This window comes from Eremothecium gossypii, chromosome VI, assembly GCF_000091025.4.
Source record: "Eremothecium gossypii ATCC 10895 chromosome VI, complete sequence".
Classification (NCBI taxonomy): Eukaryota; Fungi; Ascomycota; class Saccharomycetes; order Saccharomycetales; family Saccharomycetaceae; genus Eremothecium; species Eremothecium gossypii.
Genome location: NC_005787.5, coordinates 372,266 through 394,933, shown reverse-complemented (window position 1 = coordinate 394,933; position 22,668 = coordinate 372,266). Strand labels below are relative to the sequence as shown.

General features: G+C 51.9%; 11 protein-coding genes across 11 annotated transcripts; 5 read left to right on the top strand and 6 right to left on the bottom strand.

Moving 5' to 3' along the window:
• Nucleotides 1–32: 32 nt before the first annotated feature.
• VHC1 (Vhc1p) lies at nt 33–3,353 on the top strand (the record flags this gene model as incomplete). Its single annotated transcript, NM_210877.1, has 1 exon — nt 33–3,353. The coding sequence occupies one exon, from the start codon at nt 33–35 to the stop codon at nt 3,351–3,353; it is 3,321 nt and encodes a 1,106-aa protein (NP_985523.1).
• A 97-nt stretch (nt 3,354–3,450) lies between these two features.
• Nucleotides 3,451–4,743, bottom strand: ABD1 (mRNA (guanine-N7)-methyltransferase; the record flags this gene model as incomplete). The annotated part of the gene is made up of 1 exon (NM_210876.1): nt 3,451–4,743. One exon carries the CDS (start codon nt 4,741–4,743, stop codon nt 3,451–3,453), a length of 1,293 nt encoding a protein of 430 aa, NP_985522.1.
• Nucleotides 4,744–4,937: 194 nt separating this feature from the next.
• Nucleotides 4,938–7,505, top strand: PRP5 (DEAD-box RNA helicase PRP5; the record flags this gene model as incomplete). Its single annotated transcript, NM_210875.2, has 1 exon — nt 4,938–7,505. The coding sequence occupies one exon, from the start codon at nt 4,938–4,940 to the stop codon at nt 7,503–7,505; it is 2,568 nt and encodes an 855-aa protein (NP_985521.2).
• A 105-nt stretch (nt 7,506–7,610) lies between these two features.
• AGOS_AFL028W (AFL028Wp) lies at nt 7,611–8,045 on the bottom strand (the record flags this gene model as incomplete). Its single annotated transcript, NM_210874.2, has 1 exon — nt 7,611–8,045. The coding sequence occupies one exon, from the start codon at nt 8,043–8,045 to the stop codon at nt 7,611–7,613; it is 435 nt and encodes a 144-aa protein (NP_985520.2).
• Nucleotides 8,046–8,441: 396 nt separating this feature from the next.
• Nucleotides 8,442–10,445, bottom strand: AGOS_AFL029W (uncharacterized protein; the record flags this gene model as incomplete). Its single annotated transcript, NM_210873.1, has 1 exon — nt 8,442–10,445. The coding sequence occupies one exon, from the start codon at nt 10,443–10,445 to the stop codon at nt 8,442–8,444; it is 2,004 nt and encodes a 667-aa protein (NP_985519.1).
• A 4,814-nt stretch (nt 10,446–15,259) lies between these two features.
• MLC1 (Mlc1p) lies at nt 15,260–15,688 on the top strand (the record flags this gene model as incomplete). Its single annotated transcript, NM_210872.1, has 1 exon — nt 15,260–15,688. The coding sequence occupies one exon, from the start codon at nt 15,260–15,262 to the stop codon at nt 15,686–15,688; it is 429 nt and encodes a 142-aa protein (NP_985518.1).
• A 100-nt stretch (nt 15,689–15,788) lies between these two features.
• Nucleotides 15,789–17,342, bottom strand: ERT1 (Ert1p; the record flags this gene model as incomplete). Its single annotated transcript, NM_210871.2, has 1 exon — nt 15,789–17,342. The coding sequence occupies one exon, from the start codon at nt 17,340–17,342 to the stop codon at nt 15,789–15,791; it is 1,554 nt and encodes a 517-aa protein (NP_985517.2).
• Nucleotides 17,343–17,761: 419 nt separating this feature from the next.
• On the top strand, nt 17,762–18,877 carry ARC1 (Arc1p; the record flags this gene model as incomplete). Its single annotated transcript, NM_210870.1, has 1 exon — nt 17,762–18,877. The coding sequence occupies one exon, from the start codon at nt 17,762–17,764 to the stop codon at nt 18,875–18,877; it is 1,116 nt and encodes a 371-aa protein (NP_985516.1).
• THI2 (Thi2p) lies at nt 18,870–20,018 on the bottom strand (the record flags this gene model as incomplete). The annotated part of the gene is made up of 1 exon (NM_210869.1): nt 18,870–20,018. One exon carries the CDS (start codon nt 20,016–20,018, stop codon nt 18,870–18,872), a length of 1,149 nt encoding a protein of 382 aa, NP_985515.1.
• A 233-nt stretch (nt 20,019–20,251) lies between these two features.
• Nucleotides 20,252–21,676, bottom strand: AGOS_AFL034W (AFL034Wp; the record flags this gene model as incomplete). The annotated part of the gene is made up of 1 exon (NM_210868.2): nt 20,252–21,676. The coding sequence occupies one exon, from the start codon at nt 21,674–21,676 to the stop codon at nt 20,252–20,254; it is 1,425 nt and encodes a 474-aa protein (NP_985514.2).
• Nucleotides 21,677–21,902: 226 nt separating this feature from the next.
• RPL28 (60S ribosomal protein uL15) lies at nt 21,903–22,557 on the top strand (the record flags this gene model as incomplete). The annotated part of the gene is made up of 2 exons (NM_210867.1): nt 21,903–21,951; nt 22,157–22,557. The coding sequence occupies 2 exons, from the start codon at nt 21,903–21,905 to the stop codon at nt 22,555–22,557; spliced, it is 450 nt and encodes a 149-aa protein (NP_985513.1).
• Between the last annotated feature and the right edge of the window lie 111 nt (nt 22,558–22,668).

Sequence of the window (22,668 nt, the reverse complement as noted above, 5' to 3'; positions counted from 1 at the left end):
CGGTTTCTCAGAGCTTGCGGCGCCATATCGCAATGTCGAAGTTGTACACAAATCCAGACGAGAGCCGGCCTCATGACGATCCGGAATCCGAGCGGTCCCAGCTCCTCGGGCAGCGGCAGGCATACCACGCCTACTACACTTACCGAGAGACGCCTGTGCAGCGCAAGACCTCGTCGAAGCACGACCCGGAGAACCCGCACCGCAACAAGCTCGGGACATTCGACGGGGTGTTCATCCCGACGACGTTGAACGTGCTCTCGATATTGATGTTTTTGCGGTTCGGGTTCATATTGGGCCAGATAGGCATTTTGGGGACGTTGTTGCTTCTAGTTCTGTCGTACTGCGTGGACCTTCTAACGACGCTCAGCATCTCCGCCATCTCGACGAACGGGACGGTGCGCGGGGGCGGCGCGTACTACATGATTTCGCGCTGCCTCGGGCCGGAGTTTGGGGGGTCCATCGGGCTCATCTTCTTTCTTGGCCAGATCCTAAACAGCGGGATGAACGCGGTGGGTTTGATCGAGCCGTTGCTTTACAGCTTCGGGCTCCCGGAGGGGGACACGGTTCCGTCAGTGGTCGGGTTGTTGCCCAGGGGGAGAGTATACGAATTTATATACTCGACGTTGATTTTGCTTCTCTGCCTTGGGATTTCGATGGTGGGGTCCGGGACCATCTCGCGAGCGGGCAACGTGCTATTCTGGTTATTGTTGATCTCTACCATCTCCATTCCCTTCTCTGCCCTCGTGGTCGCGCCGTTTGAGCGTGGTAATATAGTGTACACGGGGCCTTCATGGGAAACGTTTTACGGGAACCTATATCCCAAATTCACCGAAGGGGCCGCTGGTTCAGTACGTAGCGGGAAGGAAACCTTTAACTCATTGTTTGGCGTCTTTTTTCCAGCAACTGCAGGCATATTTGCTGGGGCCGGAATGAGTAGTGAGCTTCGCAAGCCGTCTACTTCTATTCCAAAAGGTACGTTGTGGGGGTTGCTATTGACATTTTCGTGTTATATGCTGGTAATAATTTCTCTAGGGGCTACAGTACCACGGCAATCGCTACACCAGGATCTCCAGATTGTACAGACAATCTCCATTTCGCAGGTTATTATATTTATCGGGGAAGTATCCACCTCCTTATTTTCCATTCTTGTCGGTATAGTTGGCGCGGCATATGTCCTTCAGGCCATTTCCAACGATAAGATCATCCCGGGCCTTTCAATCTTTGCCAAGAATCCCTCTTATTCATTACTATTTTCGTGGTTTCTCACTCAGGTTTGTTTGCTGTCGGATGTGAACCGAATCGCCACCTTTATCACAATGGCCTTCCTCATTACTTTCATCGTGGTTAACTTAGCGTGCTTTTTATTGGAAATTTCTTCCGCGCCCAACTTTCGACCTTCCTTCAAATGGTTTGACCGTTACACCGCGTTTACGGGCTGTGTTGTAAGCATACTTGTCATGCTTATTGTCGATCCAATCTCGGCCACTGTTGTGATGCTCTCATGCGCGTTTTTACTTGTGCTGATTCATTATACTTGCCCTGCTAAACCATGGGGGTATGTGTCGCAGTCTCTAATATATCATCAAGTCCGGAAGTATTTGCTTCGACTACGGCAGGATAATGTAAAATATTGGAGACCACAAGTGCTACTATTGGTGGACAACCCCCGCACCAGTTGGAATTTAATCAGATTCTGCAATCACTTGAAAAAGGGTGGTCTCTACATTCTCGGGCATGTTACAGTCAGCAACAACTTTCAAAGTCAATTCAATGAACTGCGGAAACAAACCAGAGCATGGGACAAAATCAGGGATATGGCGAATATCAAAGCCTTTGTACATATTGGTACAGGCCCAACTTTACCTTGGGGGGTGCGTAATGTTTACCTAGGATCGGGCTTGGGGGGTATGAAACCTAATATCACTGTGCTTGGGTTCTTTGATTTAACATCGTACTACAATACATTGAAGAAGAAGCCCTGCTCTCCATTATCTCCAGGTGATGTTTGTAGAATGGCCTCCTACTCTCCGAAGAAGGACGGCTTCACCGACTGCCTAGGAGAGAATGTAGGTAGCTTACCCACGGACGACTGTAAAAATGAGAAAAAGATCCAGATTCAGCAGTGGGTACAGATAATTGAGGATCTTTCTCTGATGCAAAGCACCATCGCCGTTGCTCACGGTTTTAAGAACTTGATTTTACCATCCAAATGTGATTCCGATGAAGTTCGCTTCATTGACTTATATCCCATTCAGATGGCCGCAAGGATGGTCAATGCATCTTCTGAGGCAATTGTAACGACCAATTTTGACACATACACGTTGATTTTGCAACTAGGAGCGATACTAGTAACTGTTCCTGATTGGAAGCGCACCCACAAACTTCGCGTCATCGTATTCGTTGAACATGAAAATGAACGCTGCAATGAAAAGAGGCGAATTAGTAATCTCTTATCAATTTTGAGAATTGAGGCGGAGACGCTCGTACTTTCTTTGGACCAATTTAGAGTTTATAAGACGATTGTTGAGGGTGATGTGCACCATATGGATTACGTCAATAGTGTCTTGAAGGAGGATGAATGGTGGAAGGAAATTAGTGACGCTAGGAGGACTCATAAATGGAATCGTCGTTTTACGATGAGCGGTAACCAAGTTACGGTTCTTGAATCTGCGGCTAGTAAAACAGATTACAACGTTTCTAAACTGCAAAGATTGGGCGTTTCTTTGACTATGAATCCTAACATTCCGGTGCCTGAGGATGTCGCAAACTTCTTTTTATACGATGGTTCTGATGATGATGAGCTCTCGGAATTTATGGACACCTCCAATTCATTCCGATCCTACGACCATGAAGAAATGAACGGATCTGCAAAACGAGTCTTACGGCGGACAAGGTCTAAGACCAGATTTAGGGATGACCGGTCAATTAGGTCTCTATTACCAGTCTTCTCTAGTGATAGTCTTCCTAAAACAAAGATCATAGAGGATTCCACAGGGGAGCAGCCGTCACTCGTACCGGTGATCGACAAACCTGCTGAATGTGCAACAAGGCGCAAAGAATGGCATTGTCTTTCCTCAAGCCACACTAATGAAAGTTCGCCAGAGGACGCAGTTGAGTTAACTTTCAACAGCATACCGAGCCGTGCGCAACATCTGGTATTGAACGATATTATGACGCAAGTATCAAGTAGTTCACACTTGATCTTCTCCACACTTCCCATTCCTCCTCTGGGCACTCATAACGACAAGAGTGCCAGCGTTCAATATGTACAGGACCTAGATCTCTGGCTAGACGGGTTGCCACCGACAATGCTTGTGAATTCGCAGACTATGACAGTCACCACCGCGTTATAAGGACAAAATTTACTATGTGCATTACATAGAAGCCGTAAATAATATGGTGACCATTAAATCTAGACGATTCCCGGGTCCCTAAAGGATCGCAGCCTGGTTAAGCATGTGCCGGTGCATTCTCCACGTAATCCTTTACTTTACGGAATGCAAATACAGTATAGAAATATGAGGCAGCTTCTTTCTCATCGCCTTCAACTCCATACTTACCATCGGACCTCTGCAACCCTTCTCTCAGCCTAGGCGAGAACTTATTCATCCATTGTGGTATCTCTTCCACAAAGAACTTATTGAACGGTTTTTGCATTTCCAACTCCATGCCATACTCGTCACACAGGTTCCGGAGTGTCTCAAACGGGATCACATACTCCGGGACATTGTCAATTGCGTCTTCCAGCCAGTAAGTGTACATATTTCCGTAAGGAGTCTCGAATTCATAGTCGTTGAGTTGGTATGAATTATTTGCAAAAACAACCTTGTATATTGAATTACCCCAGGAAGGTCTCTCCACCTCTTTTGAAAATTTATTCAACTTATATCTAATAAACTCAGCATCCGGTATAGTGCCAAAGAAGAAGCCTCCCACCTTCAGAGACTTCGAAACATTTAAAATAGCCCGCCGCGCTTTCTCTTCCGTCTCGAATGCATAATGCAAACAGAACTGTGTGGATACAACATCGCAGGGAAACCTACATTCTGGAAACGGCTGTACAGCAACACCTAGTGACTCTCCAAAACAATCACCGGTAATCAAAATCACTTGGTAATCCAGATCGCGCATGTTTAAGTACCGACGCTGCGCCTCGCGGATGGATTCGTTGGATATATCAATGCCAATGAACTGCGATATCTCGCACGCTCCGTATTTCCGCAAGTCCCCGCCCTTGCCGCACCCCAGCTCTAAAACCACGTCCCTAGGCCGCGTGTACTTGTCTATCAGCATGTATTTTATGGCGTTATTAAAATTTCGCAGCTTGATGATCGGCGAGTAGTTCCGATTGTATCGTTTTGCATGGAATGTCCGCTCATTGTAGTGTTCTCGCACTATCTGGTCCACATTTACTACTTTGTTAGCAGCCATCTCTATATCATGTTGCTTCAGCTGCTCTTCTCTGAGCTTGTTTAGCTGCTGTTTCTTCTTTCTCTCCTCCAGATCGTAGTTTTGGTGCCTCCGCTTCTGGATTTTGAAGTGTGGCCGTTCTTCTCCTTGGCCGGTGCTGCTGCTGCTACCCTCCGTTTTCTCTTCACTTCCGCTCTTAGGTTCAGCGCTGGGCTTAGCTTGGTCTCCAGGTTTGCTTTCTTCACGGGGTGGCTTCGGTTCTTCCAACTTCCCATATTGTCTATCATATTGCTCCTGAGACATCCATACTGGCTTTTCCGGACGCAGTGCCATGGTAAGAAGAAGGCGTGAGGCTATCTGGCTTTGGTTTAATGTGTTATTCAGTTAGTTTTTGTCTACCGGCCATGTAATTTTTGACATTAATCTCACTCAAACTGAATAAAGTTACACCATATAATAGTTCACCAATCGAAAGGAATAGCTGCTAGTTTATCGATAGATCGAGGTAGCGGGGGCTTATAGAGATTATGGAACCAAATACACCAGCTATTGATCCCAAGAAAGAGCGATTGGCACGATGGAAGCAAAAGAAGCAGCAGCAGGACATGCTCAGACAGAAAAGTGGTGCATCATCGAAGTCAAGCCATGATCAAGCCGAAGATGGGGATGCCGCCAGATCTACACAGCCTTTCGAAGGCTTGGATAAGATGGCAGAGAGGCGAAAACGGCTAGAACTTTGGAAGAAGAAGAAGAAAGAGCAAGATGAGCAGAAATGGAAGGGTGACGACGCCGGGCAGGAAAGCGCGACCGACATCCCCGTGAAGGGGAAAGCGGCGCCTGCAGAAGATGCGAAAGCGGTGCCGCGAGGCCGGAAGTCTCGCAAGGGCGCGGATCCGGAGAAGCGGCAGATTTGGGATGACAGCGACGATGAGCTGGAGGCGCCGAAATTAAAGCTCTTTAAGCCGGGTTCTACAATACAGACCGAGACCCCACCGGATGAGGATCCGGAAGATACGCTGGATACATATATGAATACTATCCAGGAGAAGAATGAGGTCCAACTTCTTGCGCCCCGTGAAGTTTTTGACCAGGAAGACGATGAGACGACGGCGTTCGACTACAATCGCACAGACAATGGTACTGGCTCTGAATTTATGAGGTTGGCCAAACTCAAGGCAAAAAAACAGTTGAAGCCTGTCATATACAGCGCGGATGAACTGAAGCCATTTATCAAGAACTTTTACCAGGAACCGGAGGAGATATCCAAACTAAGCGAGGAAGAAGTAGCAGACCTTCGTCTCAGCTTGGATAACGTGCAAGTAAGAGGCAGAGACTGCCCCAGGCCCATTTTGAAATGGTCACAGCTCGGACTCAACTCCGGTATCATGAACCTGCTAACAAGGGAACTTGAGTTTACTGTACCGACACCCATTCAGGCACAGGCGATACCGGCTATAATGTCGGGGAGGGATGTGATTGGAATATCCAAGACTGGATCGGGAAAGACGGTCTCGTTCATTCTTCCGTTATTACGACAGATTAAGGCGCAACGCCCGTTGGGTGGTGATGAAACCGGACCTCTCGGGTTGATTTTGTCTCCGACCAGAGAACTAGCATTACAGATACACGAAGAAGTGACAAAGTTCACTTCAGGCGATCCAAGCATACGATCCCTATGTTGCACAGGCGGATCGGAGCTAAAGAGGCAGATAAATGACATAAAGCGCGGGGTGGAAATAGTTATCGCTACTCCGGGACGTTTTATTGACCTTTTAAGTCTAAACTCTGGGAACTTGATTAATCCTAAACGCATTGTTTTCGTGGTAATGGACGAAGCCGATAGACTTTTTGATTTGGGGTTTGAACCGCAAGTGAACCAGATTATGAAATGTATTCGTCCTGATAAGCAGTGTGTCTTGTTCAGTGCCACTTTCCCCAATAAATTAAAGAGCTTTGCGTCTAAGATCCTTCATGACCCTGTGTATATCACGGTGAACTCCAAATCTCTGATCAATGAAAATATCGAGCAGAAGGTTGAGATATTCAGTAACGAAGAAGATAAGTTTAAATCACTGATCCATTGGCTAGCCCTCACCCAACAGAACTTGAACGATGAAAAGACGATTGTTTTTGTTTCGAGCCAGCAGATCTGTGATATCTTGTACAACCGTCTAGAGGCGAATGGTTTTACTACTTTTGCAATACACGCGGGTAAAATATACACTGAAAGAGCGTGGAATTTGAAGTGTTTCAAAGAAACCGCTAATGGGATACTAATATGCACAGAAGTTCTATCGAGAGGTCTGAATGTCCCTGAAGTTTCCCTAGTCATTATCTATAATGCTGCCAAGACATTTGCCCAATATGTTCATACCACAGGCCGTACAGCCAGAGGTTCGAATAAGGGAACGGCGCTAACATTATTGATGAATACAGAGCTTGCAGCCTCTTACATATTAATGAAATCTATGCGAGATGAGGAGCTGAACAAACATCATGATGCCACTGTTTCCACATTGAAGCAAATGAGCGAGAAGTTCAATAAAGGACTGAAGACTGGAGAGTATAGGCTAGTTAAGGGTTTTGGTGGTAAGGGCCTGGACCACTTAGGTAAAGTTTACGAAGAAAAGCATACAGAGGAACGGAATCAACTTGCACTTGAAGCAGGCTTAGCTGCAACGGAAGTATCAGTCTCAGCCCCTGATGGCGGACTCGGTGATGAATCAACTTCTGTTAGTATTCCAAAATTGGACTATACTGTCAAGAAAAGATCAAATCCAGATGGCACGTCAACCTATTTCGCGCATGTGCAAGTTAACGATCTTCCACAGATCGTCAGATGGGAAGCAACAAAGTACACAACTCTTTCATCAATTAAGCACGAGACCGGTTGTAGCATAACCAACAAGGGTCGCTACTATCCCAGTGGTCAAGGCCCGCAAGGTCCTTCGGATGAGCCAAGACTATATCTGTTGGTGGAGTCGGCGACGGACCAGGATATATCGTTAGCCATTGATCTTCTGGAGTCGAAGGTCAGAGATGGGGTGCGTAAATCGAATATGCAAGAAATTAGGTCCAATAAATATACTATATAGCGTGCTAACTACATATTTGGTTGTTCTAACTAAGTAATGCTTCTAATTTGATGGAGTAAATGGAAAAAGGCATATTACGTAAGCCTTTCAAGAACCAAGAATCCATTAATCCTGAAAGACCCCTAGTTGCCTGCTCCTCCTTTCTTCAGCTCTCCTTGCAGCGGCGACACTTTCAAGATACTTGTTCCATGTAGCTCCTTCCACTAGAAATCTGTCTTGTGTCTTTTGTATCATTTCTATCGTGCGTATACCCTCTCGCTGTTTTAAAGTTAGCTGTCTTTCCATATCTTTGCGCTCTTGAAGGGTCCGTTTTTTCAGATAAGTTTTGGTCCTTTGCAACTGCTGCTCTTTGTGCGAATTCAGGTACCTTAATAGTAATTTCTCTCTCTCAGTTGGCGGAGGCCTTGTTGGTCTCTTAGCTATCGCTTTTTTTGGCTTAGGATCTCTAATGCTTGGGATGGGTGGCTCTTCTTTCACCTCCTTTACACGCACTAGCTTTGGCTTAGGCCGCTGAGAAGATTTCTTACCAATTAAGCCCATTTTTGTTATACTTGTTTTATTATGACTATCAGTCTTGCTGTGATCAGTTAGAACAAAGATGTGGAATGAAACAATTTGTGTTATAATCATAAATACAGACACATTGAACTGCGACGCTCGAGAGTCTGACTTTTTCAAGTCGATCCATTCGACTGTCGTCAATGGCGTCTGCTACGAACCAAGAGACACCGCGTCGTTAGACGACCAGATTTTAGGACGTTAAAAACAATATACGAAAAGGAAAACCTAAAAAATTAAAATAGTATAGACAGGAAATGCTTAAAGCATAAAATAATTGGCATCTGTGATTTATCAAAAAGGCCAGGTTCGGGAATCAACATGGAGGATCATTTTTACTGTTGGTTAAAAGATGAGTGAACATGACAACGCGGATGATTAAAAATACGAAGCAAAAAGTTGACTTTTGGAACGTAAATTAACCAATTTAGGCATCTGTATGTCAGAAACATCCATCGACATGAAGTTATCACTGTATTCCTTTGTGAAGGGATAGGATTCTGTAATTCCACGGGTAATTCTCACCAGTTGCTTGCTGTCACGACAATATTGTCCGAATTTCTTCACCATACGGAAATACAACTCGCTCCTGTCATCTGTCGCAATGATATGCTTCTTAATAGCATTTCCGTGTTCACCAAATGGAAGGTCAGAGTCGAAAGCGCCCGAGGCGTTTGCAGCCTCCAAAGCAGGGTTGTAGTCTGGGTATGAGGTGGCGAGGTTTTCCGGAGAGTCTGCGTGCTCCTCCTTCTGGTTCTGATGTATGTAGCCAACAGTAGCATCTCTAAGTGCAGCCCAATCGGCGTTGGCAATATAGGTTTGTCCTATCTGATCAGCCTTTTGGACAAGCCGTAGCCACCTGCTGTAGATCTGCTCATTAGAAACCTCGACACAACCCATTGCCTTCAGCAAAATTCTGCAGGAAACAATGGACTTGGACAACTGGTAGATTTGGTAGGACTCTTCTATATTCTCGATTATCTCAAGGTCCTTCCATACAACACACTTGGTCAGGATAATATTGAGGAAAGGCTCGTCCACGGATCTGATCTCATTGTACCCGGTAATGATCTCCATCAGATGCTGCATCCCCGCAACCTTGTCATTTCTGTATTTTTGGAAGAAAATCTCAAAGAACTTACTATTCAAGGAAGAGAAGATACCCTGCGAAGAAAGACCAACGTAATAGTTGGACGCTCTACGCCAGACATCGAACACTTGTTCAAAATCTTCCGTCTGATCCCAGATATTCTGGAGCAGCTGTTTCACACTGGACACATGGATGTTCATTTTGTATGGCGTCTCTCCCGATAGTGCACGGTTGAAGAAAACTGTGGCTAGTTGTAGGTCCTTACATTCACCAATAAAAGCCAGGTGGATACCAGTTAGGGTGGCTTTAGAAACGGAGTTTCCAGGCAGTGAACATATTTCTTGAAAGAGGCCGACGGCTTCTGCATTGGCACCCGCACTGAGGCAGACTTTGATCATACCCAACGTTAAACAATGGAGGGCAGTCGGGTTCTGGCCCTTCTTACATTTTTCGTACAATGCGCTCACTTCCTCAAAGGTCATGCCGCCCTCGTGAAGCAGCGGCAGCATGATACCGACTGGGTCGGGGTGCATGAACGGGGCGACCAAGCCGGGCTTCTCGCTTGCAGTCGCCGTACGCCATAGCAGAACCGCCTCCTCGGCCAAAAGTAGCTCCCGGAAAGATTCCAAAAGATGGAAGGCACCCACGTGTGCTACAGTGACTTGGCCATTCAGAACATCTTGCGATATCTCCTTGAAAGACGCATATAGGTAGTTGGTCATGGTCTTGTGGAAAGATTGCGAGTCGTAGTCTGGCTTCTTGTTCAAACCGGTCATGTTGCTACGGTTGATCTTGAGCGCCAAGTGCAGCAAGCTCAGCAACCGAGACACACGTGCCTGTGTCAACTCCTGTGAAAGCAGCAACTCCCGATACAGGTTCATCGCCTTCGTGATAGAGTCCCAGAACATGGTCGCCCGCTGAGATTTGGCCCACCCCGCGCTGCCGGTCTCATTCCCCGCGTTCAAGGAAGACGCCACATACTCATCGAATGCGCACACCTTGTGGTACCATGGTGACTCCGGAGACGGCGGCTTTGGGAAGCTCTTGCCCAACTTGAAACCACGCCGCATCGAGCGTACCTTGTTAACAGCGCGGTCCAGCGGCGCTCCCGCATCGCCGGACCCGCCGTAGCCATTCGCACCCCCCCCAACAGTCTCCGCCGTCCGCTCGACAGCTGCCGCGCTGTTGAAGCGAAGCGAGTTCTGCGCATGCAACGAGTTCCGCGATGCAGACACCAGCTGGTTTGGCACCCAAGCCTTTCGCAGCTGTGACTGCTGAACAAACCTAAACATCGGCCCCTGGTTCGTACACTATTCCTCGAAATATGCACCTGCGTCCTCTACTTATACGCCGTATGCTGTGCAAACTGCGGCTATGTTAGTATCTTGCTGCCTGCATGCTATCCAAGTAAATCCCCGCTTGCTGCACCCATATGTGCGCCCCTGCGTCTGCTCCAGCTTTCTGAAGCTCTCTCTTGCTTAGCGTCCGGCGATCCATTGTGGTATGATCGTAAAAAGCAACCAACTATGACGCGCACATACGAAACGCACACTAGAGCGCATCTTGAGGACCATCCCCTGGATATTCTGACCGAGCACGTGTGCTAGACATACCTTACACGCAATCCTGATTGCGGAGAGCCGTTTCTCACTGGTGATCCCGGTGAAGAGTGAGAAATCTGCGATGCGGAAGCTCACCAGGTGCGCAAGCATTCCCGTAAACTATGATACCCAGACATCACGTGATATGACCCGTATAAAAAGATTTACGACCCCAAACCTATTGCCGGAGATCTTGCCAGAGGGTTTGCGTAATGAGCTTCTGAAGTGCCGGGGTTGGCCTCTAAGAGAGATCTCTTCTCTTAAACGTCTCTCGTCTGATGGTATATTAGCAAAATTCTCATTAGATTTTAGGTGGCACACCTCTTGCTCTCCTAATGACAGAGTTTTAAAAGACAGTTTAAGAACTTAGGACCAGTTGATAATTACTATTCAAAGATCACGCGACTTAGAGGACTGCTGTACTCTGCAGCCCGCTCTATTTACACAACTCAAGAGCTGGTGTCGCATTACTATCACGGTCACGTGCGGCTCCCCGGGTACATATGTAAACCCAAACACCATGAAATAGTCCGTGACTTACCTTAAGCCCTCGCCAGTGTCAGCTACAACCGTTCCGTGATATACAGGTTTGCCATTATAGAATAAAATATCGAAGTTGAATCTGCTCATGGCTTATATGGATTAGGTTAGCTAAAGTTTTCGGACGTTGTGGTACCCAGACCCACCCAATGACATTTTGAAGACGGCTCCCATTCAGTATACCAATTCCAAGGCCCTCTTAGTTTCCGGACCTCGAATTTGTCCTTAAAGTGGTAGTGTGAATCCCATTGGTCGCCCAATTACCGTCACCGATTGAACGCGTTCCGTGGAGCTGGTCCAGCACTTCGCTTGACCCAGGCAAGATCCGGCAGCCGTTAACCGAGACTGAGGCTGGCCGACTAATTGCTTGGGGGCGAGAAGCTTGCAATTTGGTTAATGTCCAGGTTTGGAACCAGTGCAGCCGAGGCCAATGCAACCGTCGCGAGGACTAATAAAACCAAAGTACAGCCCGGTAAGGATTTGACTGCAACCGCAGCAGAATTTTTGGGATTTCTCGTGCCATCAACCCCACACCTGTACGCGTCCTGTGGAGTTAAATTAGGGTCGTATAAGTTTATAGTGCCGTTACCGCACCAGACGTTCATACTAATGTTAGTGATACCGTGCTCGTTATCCTCCATGGCTAAAGAATTAAAAGTGTCTGGCTATGTGTCTGAACTCTAATACGACTTGGATATCCCCATGTGCCTTATATATGTGAACTCCGACAAGACTTGGTGTGGTAGAACAGGATTAGCCAATCCACACGGACGATCCATCCGCAAATGAGACGATGTGGGCTGCTACTAAAACGATACTTACCTGCTGATGATCATGATGACAACGGCATTGCCCACGAGGCGTTTGCCTGAAATCGTGGTAATAAATACACTATTGGTGCCAGAGCTTTAGACAAGCTGCAAAGATGAATCATTGCCTTTACGACACGCAGGAAATTTCTTTACTCAGTAGGGCTGTAGTTAACTAGTATTCATACTCGGTATTCCTTTTATTAGTACGATCACGTAGGAAATGATCCTAGCTCGTCAGCCTATTACCGGAGATATTCATCATTATTGCCAGAACTAACCGTGCACCGAATCCAATTACTAGCTAACCTTTGTTCCTCCGTTCACGTATAATTCAAATTTTCATTTTAGAAGTCTTGTTTGTATAATTATTATTTCATCTTTACTTGGATAATTCTTGAATCATTACTTTGTAATTCTAATCATTATTTAAATTAATCATTCTACAAACGTTTCAAGTCATTAAGATTGAAGCTAACATCATTCACACTTGGTAGACCATTTACGAGACCAGTTTCCAACTCTCGATTTTATCCTTACTGTGGTAGTGGAACCGCATTGCCCGCCCCACTCAAGATTTGGCCACCCTAAAGACCTCTAACTAGCGGCTAGCCATGTCTCGTTAAATTCGTGAGTGTTTAGATTGCCTTCAAAGTTTGATGACTCACCATTGGTCGACTAATTGCTTGGGGGCGAGAACCTTGCAATTTGGTTAATGTCCAGGTTTGGAACCAGTGCAGCCGAAGCTAATGCCACTGCCGCGAGGACTAATAAGACCAAAGTACAGCCCGGTAAGGATTTGACTGCAACCGCAGCAGATTTTCCGCGATTTCTAACGCTATTAACGCCACACTTGTACACTTGCTCAGGACCTACATTAGGGTCGTATAAGTCCATAGTGCGGTGACCGCACGAGACGTACTTATGACTGCCAACGATGGTGTGTTCGTACATGTTATGTTCCATGGCCAATGGGTTAAAGTGGCTGGTTGTGTGCCATATATACATGTGAACTTCGAAACGAGATGGTGTGGGCTGCTACTTATAAATACCCTTCACCTGATGGCGGTCACGATGACAAGGGCATTGCCCACGGGGTGTTGCCTGACATGGCAGTGCTAATTCCCTATTGGGGCCGGATAATTTAAAAGGTAGCTACAAGTTACCATATAAACAATATACTATTGAGTATCAACCTGCCAGCAATCTCAAGACTGCAGGTTACTCGATGATAGTTATGAAAACTACAAGTTACCTAATAAATATTATATACGACATATACCCGTACGGAGTCAAGTTTATTATCATATATAACTATTTCTAACTAAGACTATGTGCTCATGTGAAGGTGGTAATGATGACGCCACGCAGAGATGGCTGTACTCCGCAGGTCACGTGCGTTCTCCGGACATAGTTGTTTCTCCGGACATAGTTGAACCCAGACACCATTCAATAGTCCCTTAACCTTACCGGCCGGATACAACCATTCCGAGACGCCTAGGTTCAGCATTACACACTAGAATATCTCAACGGAAGTTGCTGTCGGCTTATACATAAGGTTAGCTAAACCGCATTACAGATGCGGACCGCCCATCAACTTTAACACCTAACGTGCTCCTGGCCGACAGAAACCCCAAGACTATACCCCCCGTAGGCGCGTCTGCGTCAGTGTTCAGTCAAATCTCTGTCAGACTAAGTAACTGACTGCTCTACGCCACCACCAACACTGCTGCTAAATGCAAAGTCCTAGTAAAGGATCGACGAACCAAGATCTCGAGCCGGACACACGGAAATCACCCGAGGCTCCACCACCAAGGTCCGTGTACAGACAATCCGTAGCTGGCTTCCAGTCGGTATACCATATCCAAGACCCTCTTATTTTCGAGACCTCGTCTCTCTTATTTTCCTGATCTCGTCCTTGATCTTGTCCGAACAGCCCCAATTACCGTCACCGATTGAACGCTTTCCGTGGAGCTGGTCCAGCACTTCGCTTGACTCAGGCAAGATCCAGCAGCCGTTAACCGAGACTAAGGATGTCTCACTGGCGGCTAGCCATGCCTCGTTAAAGTAATGACTGCTTAGATCGCCTACAAAGGTTAAGCACTCAAATTTGATCAGAGAGTCCGTGCTTGGGGTTGGGAAGCTTGCAATTTGGTTAATGTCCAGGTTTGGAACCAGTGCAGCCGAGGCCAATGCCACCGTCGCGAGGACTAATAAAACCAAAGTACAGCCCGGTAAGGATTTGACTGCAACCACAGCAGAATTTCGGGGATCAGCTCCACACAGGTACACTTCCTCAGGAGTTAAACTAGGGTCGTATAAGTTTATAAAGTCGGGACCGCACGGGGCGTACATACTAACGCCAGTGGTGTTGTATCTGTACATGTTATGTTCCAATCGCCAATGAATTAAAAGTGGCCCATGAATTAAAAGTGGCCCATGAATTAAAAGCGGTGGTTTGTGTGCCATATATATATGTGAACTCCAAAACAAGATGGCGTGGGCTGTTAATTACAAATACCCTTCACCCGATGGCGGTCTCGATGACAACGGCATTGCCCACGAGGCGTTTGCCTGATGAAAATGCTGCTTAAATGATTAGTGGCAGAGATTTAGACAAGCTCCAAAGAAGACTCAGTGTCAATGTAGGCGTAGCAATGACGAGCCACACAGAGAACTGCTGTACGCCATAGGGCTCTTCTAGTTGACTAGTACCCATAGTCGGTATTTTTTTTAAATCAAGAGCACGCTCTCCTTTCGTAAACACCCCTTCCCGGATGCTGAGGACGAGCAGCTTAAAGCTGTTCACCAGATTATACATGAACTGGCACACCTTTTGTTCTCGTAATGACAAAGTATTTAAAAGATAGGTCACAGTACCTAAGACCAGTCTGTAGCAACGCCCCAAGGATCGCGCCACTGAGAGAACTCCTGTCCATAGGCCTGTGCCAGTTACACTACTCAAAGTTGGTCTCCCTCACGATTACGGTCACGTGCGTTTCCCGAGTATACTGTAAACCCAGACATTAGACCGGCATCGGATTGCAGGTCGTGTTATACGGATACGAGAGTAGGCGAGAGGCGGCGAGATATAAGCATGCTACACGTAGACACGTACAGTGGCAGAAGGACCACCTGGAGGCGCGGCAAGAACCCATGTCAAGAATCAACAAGGATATATTCACTCTGTTCGACAAGCAGGCCAAGGGCTCCATCTCGAAGAGCCAATTAGGCGACTATCTCCGGGCGATCGGGTACAACCCCACGAACGCCCTGATCCAGGAGATCGGCAGCCGGTTGCCCGAGCAGCTGACGCTGGACGACATTGCTAGCGTGGAGCAGAGCCACGCCAAGGTGCTGGAGGCGACGACAGAAGGCCGGCTGGAGGACTTTGTGAAGGCGTTCCAGGTGTTCGACAAAGAGAACACGGGGAAGGTGACTGTGGGGGATATCCGGTACATGTTGACGGGGCTGGGCGAGCGGCTCACGGACGACGAGGTGGACGAGCTGATGAAGGGCGTGGAGGTCGATTCCGAGGGTGGCGTTGACTACAAGAAGTTTATCGAAGATGTGCTGAGACAGTGAGACGATGCGCGCATTAGGAGATCGTATATGTACGTATATAACAGAAAACGGTTATAGTGGGGTGGACTCGAGGGGACGCCGGTGCCGCCCGGGCGCACGACTATATGGGATTGCCCTCACCGGCGGAGATGCAGAAGTCGCTGTCTGCCAGCCTGTCTGTGTCCCGTGGTTCCGGATGCGCGATTACGGGCAGAAAGTGGCCGACTATCATCATCGGCATGCCGAAGACGTCGCGCTTCCACGTCCACATGCAGCTACATTCGATTGTGCGGCCCTCGATGGGGGAGAGCAGGACGCAGGTTTCCATCTGCTCGAAGCCCTTGAAGTCCTTGTATGCCACCTTGCTGAACGTCTTGAAGTACTCCCGCACGCTGTTGTCATCGAGCAGCTCCACAATGAAGGTCATCTTGCTCAGAAGCTCTTCACGGGTCCAACCCGTGAGCAGGCAGAACTCATCGTTCAGGTACGATATCTGCCCGTTGCGCCGCCACACACAGGTTGGCGTGCCGATCTGCGTGATGAAACGGTCATACTCAAGAAGGGTGCGCTGGTAGCTCTGTTCCATGAATATCATATCTTCTTCGGTTAGATCCACAGCGGATGCAATAAAAATAGGCCGGAACTCCGCGATGGAGCGGCACATCTCCACCAGGTCGTGCCGGTGGAACCTGCTGTGCAGGTACTTCAGCAGCGAGTGGAAGCCCGAGGTGTGACAGAACGGCTCCGAGATCAGCGTGTAGATCTCCATCGGCGTGCCGTACCGCAACGAGTGCGGCCAGTCCGAGCGGTACAGCACCTGGTGCTCGTCCGGCGCGCGGCTCTCCAGCGAGAAGCTCACCGTGCCGTTGCACAGGTGCTTATTCGGATTCGGCACCTCGGGAAGCGCACATGCAGGGGAAAGATAGTACTGGTTGATCGACTTGTCATACCTCAGTTTCTTGGCCACCATCGACCCTTGCGAGTGCCGCTTGAAGTCCAGCGTCCCGTCCGCCACGGCCTGCGGAACCAGCGGGAAGTGCACCTTGAACAGGTCGACGTTAGAGCTCAGGATGCTGTCCGTCTGCGGCCCCAGCAGCCCCCGCAGCACGAACCGGCTGCTGGACATGCTGTTCAGCACGTTGTGCACCGGCCGCTCCGACAGCCGCGAGCCCGCCACGTCTGCGCCGTGGCTCGCGCTGTGCGTCCCGCTCAGCGCCTCGGACGGCGGCGTCGGCGAGTCCGTCCCATTGTACAGCAGGCTCACCGGGATCTTGTTCAGCAGCGTGTCCTGGTGGATGATGTCTGACAGCGTTGAGTACTCCAGGTTCGCGGCATTCGACAGGAACTTGGGTTTGTGCACGATCTTGCCCTGGTCCTGGAACTGGTGTTCCGGGCCCTTCGACCCGCTCTCCGCCGCGCCGTCTCGCTCCGACATCCCAGGCCCCGCGTCGGCGTCCGCCGGCTTCAGCGGGATGGGCAGCTGGTCTTCGGGCACGTCCGCCAAATACTTCCGCCTCTTGCGCGGGGCGTTAACGCACGACATCTCGAGCCCCTTCTTGACACATCGCGTACACGGCCTCTGGCTCTCGCACGTCACATGCGACCGCGAGCAGTTGACGCATGCCACATTGGTCTTCTTTCTTTTTGCTGCCTTGTCCCGATGCACTGTCATCATCCTCACTATGCCGCAGTCTGGTGCCTCACGCCTCGTCGTTCCAGCTACACGTGCTTACGGCTTTTTGGACATTCCCACCGCAGACGCTCCAAGGATCATCTTACAGCTCACACAAGCGTCTTTTTTCTACCCTGTCCAGCATAGCAAGCAACAATCCCAGCCTGCGCACCGGCCTTTGCGACCGTGCCATATCTGCAGCCATCAGCGCTCCACAGACACGGCTACGTAGCTACTGGAGGCCTTACAGGGCCCTCGACTACGAAGACAGGGCTCGCCCACAACCTACACACCACAATGCCATGTAGCGGCGCCCTAGCTCGAGCCTCTCGGCCGCGTCGAGGTTCAGGCTTGGCATCATTATATAAAAAATTTCAGCGCCCGCGATTAAAGGCTGCTGTCTCACCAGCACAAGCAGCAGGATGCCAGATCTAGTCAGCAAGTTTGAGTCATTATCACTAACCGTGCCAGAGCGGGGGCCGGAGCAGGCTGCGTACGAGGCGCAATGGCGGTCGGTGCTGCAGACCGGGCAGGTGCAGGCCAAGCTGGGCGAGCTGAACCTGTTTCTGCGGGACCACTCGTTCGTCGCGGGCACGGAGCGCCCGCTGCGCGTAGACGCGGAGCTGTTCGAGGCAGTGCTGCCGGTGACGCGGGAGGTGCTGGCTGCGTCGAAGGACGTGCGGGAGCAGTGCGGCAAGCACCGCCACGTGATCAGGTGGGCCAAGTACCTGCAGGAGCTTCTGGACGTTCCTGAGGCGGAGCGGGTGCTGGTGGACGAGGCGATGGAGTTGCCGCGGGAGGTGATCGAGAAGAAGAAGAAGGAGGCGAAGGGTGAGGTGGCGGCGGCCCCTGCCGGCGGCAAGGGCAAGGCGGAGGACAAGGCGGAGGGCAAGGCGGCGCGCGGCAAGCCGGACGAGGCGACGTTGGCGCGGCTGCGTGAGGAGGCGAAGGCCAAGAAGGCCGCGAAGAAGGCAGCAGGCGCTCAGCAGCAGCAGCAGCAGGCGGCCGCGCCGGCCAAGACGTCGCCCGGCATGATCGACTTTCGCGTTGGGTTCATCCAGAAGGCGATCAAGCACCCCGACGCAGACGCGCTGTACGTGTCGACGATCGACCTAGGCGAGCCAGAGGGCCCGCGGACAGTGTGCTCCGGGCTTGCGAAGCACATTCCGCTGGAGGAGATGCAGCAGCGCCACGTGGTGGTGGTGTGCAACCTGAAGCCCGTCAACATGCGGGGCATCAAGTCTGCGGCTATGGTGCTGTGCGGCTCGAGTGACGGGAAGGTCGAGCTGGTCATCCCGCCCGCCAACAGTGCGGCGGGCGACAAGGTGTTCTTCGAGGGCTACGGCGACGAGGAGCCGCTCAAGCAGCTCAACCCCAAGAAGAAGATCTGGGAGCAGGAACAGCCGCATTTCACGACTACCGCGGACCTCGAGGTCGCCTACAAGGACGACAGCGACGCGGTGCCTTTGAGAAAGCTAACTAACGCCCGGGGCGAGACCTTCAAGGTGTCGTCGCTTGCGCACGCCCACGTCAGCTGAAAGTGCTGTCATTAGCCAAGTCCGGCGCACAGGGCCTGGGACGTTTACATAGATATGTACTGCTGTAATCAGGTTCGATGCAGCGAGGCTGGGCGCCGGACCCACCGGGGGTCGCCCGTTGGGCGGCCATTTCCGAGGCGACCGACGCAGCAAGCTGTTTCTCAAGCACGTCCGCGGGACTGACCTGTGCGAACAGCAGTTGCTTGGCTGCCGGATGCATGTCCAAGTTAGCGATGAGCGCGCAGGCTGCCAGCGGGAGCGGGCGCAGGCCGCGGAGCAGGCGCAGGACGGATGCGTGTAGTTCCTGCGCGCTGAGTAGCAGAGATAGAAGCATGTAGCACACCACCTGTTCCGGGACTGAGGCGCCGCGGAGCCGTGTCAGCCAGCGGGGGAGGTTTATAGAGCGCAGGGCGATTGCTTCAAAGATGTCAGTGGGGAAGTCCTGTGTATCGTGTGCGACTGCCGAGACATGCGCGGCAATCCACTGGGCATACGCGACGTTGTGCAGTACGACGTTGTCGCACGCGGAAATGAGCGGCCACCAGTGGTGCGCGAAGAACTTCTCTGCCAGCGCGCGCCGGCCTACTGCTGCTTCGCGTGCGATGTCCGCGGGTCGCAGCGGGAATGCCCCGTAGGGGCCTGCGCTGCCGGGCGGCCCTGCCTCGATCTGCTGTAGGCATTGCTCCAGCCGGCGCACGACATGGCCTGCCTCGTACCGCCGCGGCCTGCCGTGGATCGCCTCCACTGCGTTATCGTAGACCTTCAGGCGCCGAAGGCTGATCGTGAAACTGCTTTGTGTGGCATCGTCCTGCGCGGCAAGAGACAGCCCCGCCTGGCGCCGGCGGTACTGCGCCAGCGTCTGGAACTCGGACTTTGAAAGCCCCCTGCGCGCCGCGGGCGCACGCACGGCACACGATCGCATTTGTCCGTCGGTCCGCGACACCAGCAACATGTTCTCCTCCAGCCACACCAGCCTGACGTCGTATGAGCAGGCGTCACCGTGCTTCACGCACAGAGCGCAAAATGGCACCCCCTCGTCACAGCGCCGCTTCTTGAACCGGCAGGCCCAGCACCCGGTGAAACACCGGATCCTGGGCTTGCGGGCGCCTGCGCGGTGCCGTTCATTCCTATCCGGAAACATCGGCGTACCCTGGATCTCGCAGACATTCGCTCGGTAGACCCGAAATATATAGTTCTTCTAGGTACCGGCTGCATGGGAGGCCAGGACCCTCCGCGCAATGTGTTCATCACGACAGGCGCCCCAGCCCTATGCATCTTATGTAGTGCTGCGCTGTTGCCGTTATTGGCGTCGCAGCCATATGCACATAGGAGAACACCGGCGGGATGCATCCAGTGCCTGTGGCCAGTGTCCGCTCAGAAGCCTTGCCACACCTCGCGGTAGTCGTGCTTGCCGCGCGTCTCGGGCACGCGGTTCCGCACATACAGCGCCATGAATGCCGCGAACGCCCCGAACAGCATAAAGACGTAGCCGCCGATGAGCTGGTTCAGCACGGGGAACCCGAACCCGACAAAGAACGTCGCAACCCAGTTCAGCGCCAGCCCGTAGCTCTGCGCCACCGCCGCGGTGCCCGGGCTCGACAGCTCGGCGATGATCAGGAATGGGATCGGCCCGAAGCCCAGTGCGAAAAACGTGATGTACGCAAACGTGCACACGACCAGCACCGCCGCGCTCTCCAGCAGAATGCCTGCTGCCATCAGCGTCGACGCGACCGCCATCGCCGCCGCCGAGCACTGCAGCAGCGGCCGCCGCCCCACGCGGTCCACCAGCGCCGCCGCCGTCAGCGTCACCACCAGGTTCACCGCCGAGATCCCGAAGTTCACCGCGATCGACAGCCCCGGCAACGCGCCGTTGATCAGCTTCACACCGTAGAACACTATCGAGTTGATCCCGCAGAACTGCTGCCCCATCAGCAGCACCGCCACCACGCGCCGCACGTGCGCGTACCGCGCGTCCGCGATGTACCGCCGCAGCGAGCTGCACTGCGCCGCAGCCTCGTGCTCGCGCGCGCGCCGCCACTCCCGCAGCTCGTGCGCCGCCGCCGCGTCGTCCGCCCGCAGCCACCGCAGCGCGCGTTCCGCGCGCTGCTCGTGCCCGTTCGCCGCCAGCCACCGTGGCGACTCCTCCACCCCCAGCAGCAGCCCGCAGTGCGCCACCGCCACCGCCGCAGACACCGCGAACAACAGCCGCCACTGCACGCTGTTCGCCCACGCAAACGCCAGAAGCTGCGTCACCAGGATCCCCAGGTTGATGCACGTCTGGTTCAGCGCTCCGAGCGCGCCCTTCAGCTCCGCCGGCGCCATCTCGTTCAGCATTAGCGACGTCACCACGATCCCGCCACCGCACCCCACGCCCGCCACCAGCCTTCCCAGCAGCAGCTGCGCGTAGCTGTTCGCGAACACCATAGCCGCCGAGCCCGCCGCCGCCAGCACGCTGCTACCGATGGCCGCCGCCCGCCGTCCGTACCGGTCCGCCTGCGAACCCGTACACAACGACCCCAGAAGTCCGCCCACGGAGAAAATCGAGGTCACGAGACCATATTGCGAGTCATCCAGGTGAAGGCACTGTTCCCAGCCGTGCCGACCCCACCACGTATCTGCGTAGCCGGGATCTAAGGGCCCATGGCACATGAGCACCTCCTGCGGAGCGTTGAGCTCCGCCATGTGGTAGCCGAACTGTAGCGCGCCCAAGCACACCACGAAAACGCTTCCTGCGAGCGCTGGGGTCACGCTCCCCCGCGGAGGCCGCTCACTTCCGAGTAACAGTTGGTCTTGAGACATCGAGGCTCACGGCGAGGGGGGCGTAGGGCCCACTCCCGGCTGGCTATATATAGGTGGTCAAAGCCGTGCGGGCAGCTGTGCAGTGGCGGACTGCACACCCGTACATTCGACACACCCACGCACCACCATCGGGGACGCACTGGGCCATGGGCGCCCGAGGTATATCTCGGGACTTTTCAGCACAGAGTGCTCTCCACCTACGCAGCAGCCCCCACCACAGTCAGCGATGCCAACCAGACTAACCAAGACTAGAAAGCACAGAGGTCACGTCTCAGGTATGTAGTTCCACGGCGGCTCCGGCTGCACGGGCGGGAATGAAAGAACCAAGACGTTGATTCACGCGGCGGATCGATTGCAACATCGGCTGCGGCGAGCGGCTGCGCGGTGCGCGGCCGCGGCACCGGCGCGCCCGCGCCGCGGCCTTGCGATGATGTGCTGCGGATTGACGCGAGCCCCGACAGGATACTAACTCTCAGACAGCCGGTAAGGGTAGAATCGGTAAGCACAGAAAGCACCCCGGTGGTAGGGGTATGGCCGGTGGTATGCACCACCACAGAACCAACCTGGACAAGTACCACCCAGGTTACTTCGGTAAGGTGGGTATGAGATACTTCCACAAGCAGAAGAACCACTTCTGGAGACCAGTCTTGAACTTGGACAAGTTGTGGACCCTCGTTCCTGAGGAGAAGAGAGAGCAGTACTTGAGCTCTGCCTCCAAGTCCGCTGCCCCAGTGATCGACACCCTAGCCGCCGGCTACGGTAAGGTTTTGGGCAAGGGCAGAATCCCAAATGTGCCTGTCATCGTCAAGGCCAGATTCGTCTCCAAGCTAGCCGAGGAGAAGATCAAGGCTGCCGGTGGTGTTATCGAGTTGATTGCCTAAACGCATGAAGAAAGGCTGTAGCTGAACTCTTCCGTATAGTTTATGTAGATTAATTGGTGTCATCGTCACCCGCGTTCCTTTTTCAGCTGCTGCGCGTGCGCGTGTATATAT